Genomic DNA, 10,932 nt, shown 5'->3' with positions numbered 1-10,932 from the left:
TAATAAATTTCATGATATGGAAGGCGATACTCTCATGAGCAATTGCTCAATCTTTAATTTTTTCGACGGCAAGCAATGGTGAGTTAATGGCCGTGTTTCATTCCTTCAAAGTGACCAGAGTCTATCAAGTTTTTTTATTTGCAAATAAATATTGTCAAAGAGTTATTTAAATATAATAATAAATTTTATCTTAAAACTATTTAAATATAATTACATAGAAAGTTATTGGTTTTATCGATTTTAGAAAGAAAAAAAATTATAATTCAAGTTTTGAAAATAGAAAAAAATCACAAACAATTTTCGTCGCATCTCATTCTTCACTGACCTTTGAAAACAAAATAATTTAATAAGATTTCAAAGAACAGATCCACTGGTTAGCTTCTTCCTTAGTTACGGGACCCCATAAAAAGGGGTGAATCTTAAAACAGAAATAAAAGCATAGAGCCCCAAAAATAGGAGGAAAAACCCGATATTTATTTAAATTTAGAGGGGAAAGTGGACAGGGTAGGTAAAATTTGGGATTGTGGTTGATAAAGTTGTTCATTTTCTTGGCGATAAATAACTTTAAATATCTTGTCATGCACGGCTTAATGAAGTCTGACCCGTCAAATAAATTGGGGAGAGGGCCTCTGATTCCTATTTCTGTTTCCTCTCATGGCCGCAGTTTTTGTCCTCTCTATCTTTGATCGTTAAAGCTATAGGGAAGCATAGAGATACAGATGTATATATTGTGTGTATATTCATTTGATGCGTTTCCTGTGTCAGGTTTGTGTCCATATTGTGTATATGGAGTTTTGACAGCGAGGTCTATTGGGCTTGGACTGTAATCATTAACACATATCCGGTAGTGTCCCTGAATAATATGGCCACACTCCTTTCTGTTCCTCTGTAGCAATAGTGCATTACAGAAATATTTCTATAAGTCTATAGTAACAACAGTCAAAGCTGTCGGATTACTGCCGTTATATTTCCATTAGTATGAAGAATCTGATCAGGTAGACAGGAGGGCACGAGAATTTATCCTGGGTGGGCTTTATTTTTTGAATTGATGGGTCTGTGCCCGCCTGTCGCGTCGGCATGATGATAGTTTCAGTAATCATCTCGGTCCATCGAACCAAAATATTGCAGTTGTGTTAATAAATTAGTTGGTAGTTTCCCTTGTGGTTGGTTTTAGGACAAGAGTTGGGAATGGAGTCAAACTTGAATCCCATGTGTCATGCCCAGGAGGCCGAGGGCGAGGAGCACAGACATCTGCCACCAGGGTTTAGGTTTCATCCGACGGATGAGGAACTGGTTAGCTACTATCTCACCAAAAAGATTTTGGACAGCAGCTTCACCGGTTGTGCAATTGCAGAAGCGGACCTGAACAAGTGTGAGCCTTGGGATCTGCCAGGTAGGTAGATATACATGGCAGGTTACCATTATAGAATATTGTATTATGTAATACTTTTAACCATTGAGAAGAAAGAAAGAAGAAAGAAATTATTTTAAAGTTTTTGAAGTTAAAGATAGCTTATGGGATAGATTGTTTAAAGATAGCTTATCGGACAGATTCATCTGGTTGATGTATTCAATTTTTTCTGTGAAATTTCAAAATAAATTCTCCTAGTTTCTCGACAAACTCCTCGCTAAATAGATTATCCTAACTGTGTTAAATCTGATATTCAATTTTATTTCACTAAAATTTAATTGAATTTAGTTGGAACTTTTTCTAATCAGTTGTTTCTTTCTTTAAATTTTTGTTGTTGTTGTTTCTTTCTTTAAATTTTTGTTTTCCCTATTTATTGTTTGTTTGTTTTTTTAATGGCGTATGTAATTTTATTTAACTGATTTTTAAATGATGAAAAAAACCTTATGTAGTTTTATTTAATTGATTTTTAAGTGTTATTGTCAGTTTTGTTTCACTTGAATTTAATTGAGTTTAGTTAAAACTTTCTGTGGTCATTAATTTTTGTTTTTTTCCTTATCACTTTCACTGGTCATTTAATGTTGTTAGTTTCCTTATGGTCTATGTAGTTTTATTTAATGATGAGAAAAAGCCTACGTACTCTTATTTAATTGACTTTTAAATAATGAGAAGAGTGCTCCCTTCCAATTTTGTGTTCATTTTCCCTATTTCCGGCTTTGCATTTGTTGTCATTAAGGGCATCGATTTATTATGTATCGTACTGGTGTTGGTTGTTGATTTCATGTTTTAAGTATTTTGTATAAGAATTCGTGGTCACATGTTTGCAGGGAAAGCTAAAATGGGAGAGAAGGAATGGTACTTCTTCAACCTCAGGGATCGCAAGTATCCAACAGGCCTACGAACCAACAGAGCCACAGAGGCTGGATACTGGAAAACTACCGGGAAGGATCGAGAGATTTCCAATTCGCTGTCATATGCACTGCTTGGAATGAAGAAAACGTTGGTTTTCTACAGGGGCAGAGCTCCCAAGGGAGAGAAAACCGAATGGATAATGCACGAGTATCGTCTGGAGGGGAAATTTTCCTACCATTGCTTACCCAAAAACTGTAACGTGAGTAATTTAAGTCATATTATATGCTCATCTGTTCTATACATTCATTATATTCCATAATCATTTTGGTTTTCATTTAGTAATTAGTGAGTAGGGGAAGCCATAAAACTAAATTTGAAGTGTAGATTTTAGTGTGTCAGAAAATTTTAATTTCAACCAGGTGTTATAGTCATTTATCTAGGTGTTATAGTCATTTATCTGAGGAGTCATTTATATCTAAAGTGTCATAGTTAGTTGAGTTCAGTCTAGTCCAGTCGAGTCGAGTTGTGGTTCAGTCTCACTGCTGATATTTTCAACCATTAAATTATTTTAAAATATTCAGAAACTCACCTCTGCTCCATATTTTCTCTCCATTCTTTGTCACACTGCATATTTTCATATACATATAAATACAGGATTTTTCCCACCTGGGCTGTAAAAGACCTCTATTTGCAACAAAATAGTGTAATAATCAACCCAGAAACAAAAATATCTGATGTGCATATGCTTGGACCTTGTGCAGGATGATTGGGTAGTGTGCAGAATTTTTCAAAAGGGTACAAGCGGGAGGAGGAGTTCCATAGGGTTGCTGAGCAGAAACGCATACCTTGATCTACCCGGCTCTCCATCCTTGCCCTCACTCTTGGAGTCCCCTTACAACGCAACGGCAATGAATGATCAAGAAGCAGGATCCATTGAAAGCGACTCGGGCACTTCTGCAAATGGTCATGACTTGTCCTGCTTCTCCACGCCCATGCAACCTAGGGCCAATTTTCAAAAGTTTCAACCTACAAACATTTCCAGCTATCCTCATTCCTCTGATCGAGTATCAGAAATGGCTAGACAAATGAAGCATTTTTCACATATGCAGAATCTCATGCTCAATGACCCAAGGATTCATATGAATGTGATGCCTCCAGCTGCACTGATGTCATTATCCAATATGGGACGCGATCAGATTAGTTCAATGATGGACCAGCAGCTACCAGGCTTACTGCTGAATCCGCATATGCCTCTACCATCTAGTTCCTTAAACATGGGCTTTCCGGCATATGCATATTCTTCTTCTCTGCACTCGTCAAACGCAGCTTCAAAGGTGTTGGCCAACCAGTATGAAGGAAGTTCAATGGAACCATCTTCGAGCTCTGCTGTACATCATAAAGCAATAATCAACGACAATAGTATGGGTGCTAGTAATCATGTCGGCAGCTTTCAGTGGGATAACGATGGCCTCTCTCAAAAGGTATTGGCTCAGCCTAACGGAGAGGCGAATGGGGCTTCCTGCTTGAGTACACATATGAACGATGAAATGAATTCTGCAGTCTCTAATCCATTGGATCAAGCACTTGATCAACTGGATTCTTCTGCAGCACCTCCAGTAGACTTTGATTCTTTCTGGAATATCAGAGAGAACTTATTTTAATAGCATCCCAAGAACGCGTTCTGTATATGTAGAAGCAGCTAGTTTCAGCAAAAAAAGAGAGAAGAGGAGAGGAAGGCTGGAAAAATACCGTGTTTGAGGGGAGGAGTTTCTGGGAAACATGGGAGCAATCTGATTTTTGAAGCATCCATTTGATCTGACGAGGGTTCGAACCGTGTAGGTAAAGGTTCTGGGCGTTGTTCTATCATGGATTAGAACTGAAGAAAAAATTCACAGCAAATGAGAACGTACATGGTCTGGGGCGAGACAGTTAATGACGCTTTTCTATGTTTGGGACTGAAAATTGTTTTGCATATTAATATGTGTTAGATAACATGTTTATGAATTAAAGATAACAGAATTTTTAAACTCCCTCGGAATGTGAAGTCTTATCAAGAATGCAAAGGGTGGTTTTGCAGATGAAGATAATCATTCTCCAGCTAGACGAGAAGCCATTGGAGACAGTGATCACATTTTTAGTCAGGTGTCGTTGTCAGAGACACGCTTTGAAAAGTTTCGATATAAGTTTCAATATATTCTTTTAGGGTTAATTGATGTGATCTGTCACAATAGGGTTCTACAGAAAGATCGAAGAATGTGAACCGTTCATATCAGAACTGGCTGCTTAAATTTTTAACAACTTACCGTTTTGAATGTAAATATGATTTATATAATATATGAATGTTATTTTATGGGATGTGCCGCCATGCTTGAGAGTTTAAAGAATTTAATGCAATACAATCAAGTGAACAACTTTTAAAGAATTTAATTCCATACAAGCAAGTCAACAACTTTCAAATCCAGGCAAAATTTACTACAACGTTTTCATGTTTTTGCAAATGGTGGTGTAATAGAGGTAAACAATTTGATTTTTTTTTTCATTTAAGTCTTGGAAACATTTAATGGTACGAAAGGAGATTATATCAAGTATAAGTATGATTATGGAACGTGGGTTTATCATGATTAAGTTTAATTCCAGGATAAGTTAATAATTTCTAGTGTTTTGAATTCAATATTTTGGGGAAATTGAAAATTAGAATTTAATATAATTATAAATGGAAAATTAAATATTATGATGGATCTATTTTAAATACGGAATCATTTTAAACATGGATTTAGCATGACCTAAGAGGGATCCAATTTCTTCATGTACAATTATTTTTATGAGGTAATATTATTTAAATGTTTTATATAGTTGTTATTTATTTTTTTTAGATTTTTAAAATATTTATTTTGAGGGATATGAGCAAAATTTCAGCTTTGATGAGGACAGACACCCTTATACATTATATACATTATATTGGATTGTAAAATAAACCTCTCGACTCAATAATAGATTTCAGGTTTAATAACTAGAGAAAATAAAAAATTAGCTATCAAAATGTATTTGACAATTTTCTTTTTATATTTTGCTTTTTTTTATTTAATATGTAGAAAAGAGTTTTATTAAGGAAAAGGAAATGTACATACTAATTAGGAAAAATATTAGTTCAACTTTAACATTTGATTTATAAAATAAATATGAAAATTTGAATTTACCTTTGTGAGTAGAGAAAATAGTGATAATTATATATATTCAATTTGCATAAATATATGTTTAAAAAATATATATAATAATAATCTTATATTTATAAATTTATATATATATATATGTGGGGCAATGCTTAAAAATATATAATAATACTCTTATATTTATAAAAAAAAATAGAATGTTAATTTTCATGTGTATAAAATTATAAGTTATATATTTTTTTGAATAATAAATTATAATATTATTTTAAAATTAAAATGATATAGTTAAACAATTTAAAATATATTTATAAAAGAATTACAAATATAAATATTGCAATGTTTAGATCTAGGAGATTTTAGAGTATATTAACTAATATTTATCAATATCTTTTGTAGATTTTATTACCAATAATTAAAAGGTTGAGGGTCACTAGCAAGTTTCATTTAGATATAACATTTTAATGAATGTTTTTTTACTTCATTTTGATTAAAGGTCTTCTAGATTTTATTATTATTGATCAAAATTTTGAGCGCTAACAAGATGTTTCTTTTAGATATAGTATTTCAAGTAAGCGGGAGTTAGATTGGGGAACTTGCAGATTGGATGAGATGCAATGCTATTATTTACATAACAATTCTCTCAATCATAGGGCCACATATTTCATAATTCTCAAAGTATTTTTTAATATTTTTCTATTTTTTATACAAAATCAAAGAGGCTAAGCCATGTGCCTAACGTTCACTAAAGAATTCGGTGGTCCTTGATGTCTTTCATTAAAAGTTGTGTTTCTCAAGTTGAGGAAATCACCCTCAACATAAGGAAGATATAATTCCCATTTCAGTTATTACTATATGGGATCCTAGTGATAAGGTTGTTTTTCAACTTGTAGAAACCATAGGAAATCATTTTCCGTGTGAAATTTTTTATAGTAATAGTGATTTACCACTAGAGAGGCCTTTTGACAGGGAGCTCTTTGTATCCTAGTGAGTTCATTTTATAGATGACTATGTTTGTAAAAGGATTAAAAAATTGTCCATATAAAAAGTATTTGATGAAGTTTTTGTGTGTCGAATCTTTCATGAAGATCTTGATTGGAATTTATTTGATCCAAATATTAACAAATATGACATTTAATTTATGATACTCTCTTTGTAGAAAATTATTATACATGTAGCTAAATTCTAAAACCTATGTTTCTTCTTTGAATAAAAATTGGGACGCATTTTTCTGTAGAATGTTGGGAGGGGTTGGAGCGAGGGGAAGGGGGGAGAAGGAAGGTCCAGATGCAGGAACTTAGTTATGTCCCAACTCTGGGTCCCAAGGGAAGGCAGAGCCTGGGAGTTTGGCTTCAAGGCAGGAGAAGGGTAAGGGCATAGTTTTTTATAGTAAAGGCAAGGAGGAGCCTAAAGCCTTGAAAATAAAGGGAGCCAGTGAGAGGGGCAGAGAGGATGTGCGGGTGGTGAGTATGGGAAGAGTTAGCTAGCAAGGAGGTTGGGTAGGGGATGGAAACTCAGGTCGAGAAAGAAAGAGGGGCTGGGAGGGTGAACTGAAAGAGAAATTTAGAAAGCTGCCAAAACCATCGCAAGAGGAGATACCTGGCGAGAACAAGAGAGAAGCTAGAGTGCATGGGAAGAGTGGTGAAAGTTCTGAGATTCTGACTAATGGATTTACCATGCTGAGGAACTCCTGAGCGGGGGAATTCAGAACTATAGTGGGGGACTGCGTAGGTGACGGTGAGCCTAGTATGAAAAGTCTGAGTAAGAAGAAGGCAAGGGGGAATAGGGAGAGGGGAGGGAATAACCCCCCAGGAGACCTGGGAATAGGAAAGTGCAGCCACAAACAGCAAACTCCTGAGTGGATGGGTATTTGGACGGAAGATGATTTTATCCTAACCAATTACTATTCGTCCTGTGAACAGATAGAGGGGAGCAGGGATATGGCAAGCTCAGGCCGCGGTCGTGGACGTGGTCGTGCTCGAGGTCGCAGAGGCCAGACAAGTAATAGTCGGGGGCCTTAGGGCAGTAACACCCCTATCAAAAGAAGAGGTCGTCGCTCAATGGACGAGACAATATACAAAGCTACTAGAGCATATATGAGGGACACAGATGAAGGCAGCAGGGAAATAATTGACGAAATGGAAGAGAATGTGAAGGAAGAAGAGTCTGAGGAGGAGATGGAAGAGTGGTGGGATCTGGTATCAGACCCTGGCAACACGAGAGGTAGGATGTCTCAGTTCAAGTAGATGCTGCACTTATATTGGCTCATGAAGCGGTTGATTTGCAAGGCAGTTGAGCAAGTCTCAATGGGTATGGCTCTAATAACCAGGGACATGCATGATTATAAAAAATACTTGCAGACTATTCAATTTCAACTCTGCAAACAAGATATGTGAATGGATCACATAGAGAGACACATCCCTAGTATAGCAAACAGGACTCCTGTGCATGGCAGCTCAGCAGCGGACCCAGCTATGGTTGAACCAGATCAAGATGAACCAGATGAGTAGACTGAGCTTTTGTTCTCAGAACATTATTTCCTTTTAGCGGCAGGTTTCTTTATATAGTTGCATGGGTATTGGAACAGTAGATAAAAATTGTATTTTCAATAGTTCTGTTTACATAGCATGGTTGGAAAGACTTCAAACTTATCAATTTTGGATGGCATATGTTATGTATAGGTGGCCAAAATTCTTGGTTTCCCACTGGGCAAGCTAAGGTCACCTATGGATTGTAAGTGTATTAAGCTTGTTTATTATAAAAAGAAAAGGATCTACCTAAGCTTACAAAAAAAAAATGGGATGCATTTTAATTATTCATTTTGTGATGCAATACCACCTTATTTGAGGGTAAATAATTAGAGGATCTCCCCCAATTGATTGGTTAGTATATTAGTAAATATTTGTTCTTATATTAGAATTTTGATCACCCAACAGTGGGGTGTTTTTTGAGATACAATGAAGAATCATTTTATCATTCTCAATGTCTTGAACACTTCACTTATTTCTAGTTACTATATTGTAAGGCATGATGGCCAACCAATAATAAATATTATAATGGTGGGTTTCAACCATTTACATTACTTATAAGAAAAAAGCATAACTACCTATTTATTTAATGTAAAATGGAATCCTACATTATTTTCATATTAATGTATTATATACCTCAAACAAAACAATGTGAAATCTCTGTCCATTCTATTTTTCCTTTATAATTATACCATTCTTTTATCATACTAATTTTTAGCAAATTTATAAGCATGATTCCATAGCTTTTGGGAAGTTTAAACAACTTTTATAATTCATGGTGGACTAGACTTTGATTATTATCATAGGATTATTACTAGAGTGCTAGTTTGTGTTTATTTGCATAGCTTTTCAATACATTTTGGTCCTTCACTAATTATTAAGAATATTAAAGATATTAAAAAATCCTTGGTTTTTTAATACATTTTGGGCATTCCCTAGTTAGTAAAGTTTTAAAAAAATCCTTTAGTATCTAGATCAAGTTAGATATTCAAAAATAATTGGTTAGATTATACATATGCTCCCGCTTATATCAATCTATAGATGGTTGAAAATCTTATAGAAAATTGTTTCCGAAATAGAAAAAAATTTGCGAGAATACAATATCCCCTTGCTATATATATGATATAGGAAGACATATATGATATTTGTGTCGTCTTTGTATTGTGAACATACTAAATAAGTAGGGGAAATGAAATAGACAAGGAATGGTTTTTTTTAAATTGATTATAATTATTAAATGAAAATCAACACCTACTCGTATTAGTAAGTAAACCACTTCATCTTTATATGATAACAAAGAAGATATGGATATTAGTATTTCCTCTAGAACATAATGGATTATTTTGACAAATTTTTTAGTGTAATAAAGAGAATTTATGAAACAACTTCTTCAAAGTAGGAATGGTCCCCTTTGTGAATCTAGATATATTTAGCATCATTTATAGGTAGCCATTCCATCTTTCTTTATCGGGTTTGAAGAAGTAACAAACAAGAAAAAGGTTAAAAGTATTGAGTTGATGATTATTTTTTAATGGTTAAGTAATAAGAGTCATACTGATTTTGTTTGCAATATTCTAGGTATACTTTGTAACTATATTATTATAAGTGAGTTTACCACTTACGTTTTCTACTTTGTATTCTATCATGATAATTTTAAGAAGTGATTTCTTTATTAAATAAATAAATTTTATTTTTGATTAAAAAAGAAAATTGAAATTTTAAATGTATAAATGTAAATAAAATGTAATTAAATAAATTTTAATAAAGAAATATAAACTTTTACATTTTTAATCAAATTTACATAAACGCAATAACCATTAGATAAATATCCAAAATCATACTATTTTATCATATGATATAAAACACATAACGTGTATCTATGTTTAAACTATAATAAATATCGATCATTATGAATAAAGTTCTTAAATTGAATCGTTACTAGTTTACAAGAAAAAATAAATAAAAAACATTACTTCTCGCCATGAGGTTGTTCTCCAAAATCATACTATTTTATTCTATGATATAAAATACGTAACGTGTATATATGTTTAAACTATAATAAATTTCAATAATTATAAATAAAGTTTTTAAATTTAATGGTTACTTGTTTACGAGTTAAAAAAATTAAAAAACGTTACTTCTCGCGTTGAAGTAGAGAACAACGTGATTTTTTTTTGTTTGGGCAGTAAAATTGTGCCATACTTCAGGCATGATAAAATGACATTATTATTATGAGATGCGAGAGATAATTTAAATTTTTGGAGAGATGAGGCAGAGGAAATAATGTAGAGCGTTAGGTTTTCTTATTTATTGAGATATGTACACACAACGTGTTTGAATATGAATATGAGATTGTTAGATAATTTAATTGGAATCACCCATAAGGTGTTAAAGTTGTCTATTCAAGTGTCTTAGTTTAGTTTTATTTAGTCTAGTTTAGTTCAGTCTCATTGCATTGGTTTATTGTCGATGTTTTCAATGTAATTTTATTTAACTGATTCGTAATATTGAGAAGAGAAATCCACTGCTATACTATTTCTCTTCATTCTTTCTCATGGTATCAGAGCGCTAGGTTGCATAAGACTCCAGAGAGGGAAGCGCTTCAAATTTCTTTGGGGCTCGCAAAGAAGAAGAAAGGGTCACAAGAGGCTGAGGAGAAAATGCGAAAGCACTCTGAATTCTGCACATGTGAAGAAGAGAAGAAGAAAATCAAATCTAGTTGAAGTCAAAATTTTCATCTCATTGTAGATATTCTGCTATAGATCCACCTTCACCTTCAACTTCAATGCTATCCCTTATAACAAAACACCTCTCAAGGGTATCCCAGGCCTCCTTAGATGCCCTGCTTGGTTGCCTTGGCATCTAAAATTAGGAGAAGAATGTTGTCATCGATAGATTCTTTTATGTATGTCAACGCAAATGAGTCCTTTTAGCTCTTCACTTCCAAATTTAAAAAGATATCAAACATCTCTTGTTG

At 33.7% G+C, this 10,932-nt stretch overlaps 1 protein-coding gene across 1 annotated transcript; it reads left to right on the top strand.

The window, feature by feature from the left end:
• The first annotated feature begins 637 nt into the window (after positions 1–637).
• LOC149178271 (uncharacterized) lies at positions 638–4,534 on the top strand. The gene is made up of 3 exons (XM_089423587.1): positions 638–1,393; positions 2,236–2,519; positions 3,022–4,534. The coding sequence occupies exons 1-3, from the start codon at positions 1,189–1,191 to the stop codon at positions 3,919–3,921; spliced, it is 1,389 nt and encodes a 462-aa protein (XP_089279713.1). The 5' UTR covers positions 638–1,188; the 3' UTR covers positions 3,922–4,534.
• The last annotated feature ends 6,398 nt before the right edge of the window (positions 4,535–10,932 follow it).

This window comes from Pinus tabuliformis, chromosome 4_1 (assembly GCF_031772625.1).
Source record: "Pinus tabuliformis cultivar Carrire ecotype Pingquan chromosome 4_1, CPIR1, whole genome shotgun sequence".
In the NCBI taxonomy this organism is placed as follows: Eukaryota; Viridiplantae; Streptophyta; class Pinopsida; order Pinales; family Pinaceae; genus Pinus; species Pinus tabuliformis.
Note: the sequence above shows the minus strand (reverse complement) of the source record. Positions and strands in the feature narration are given on the sequence as shown.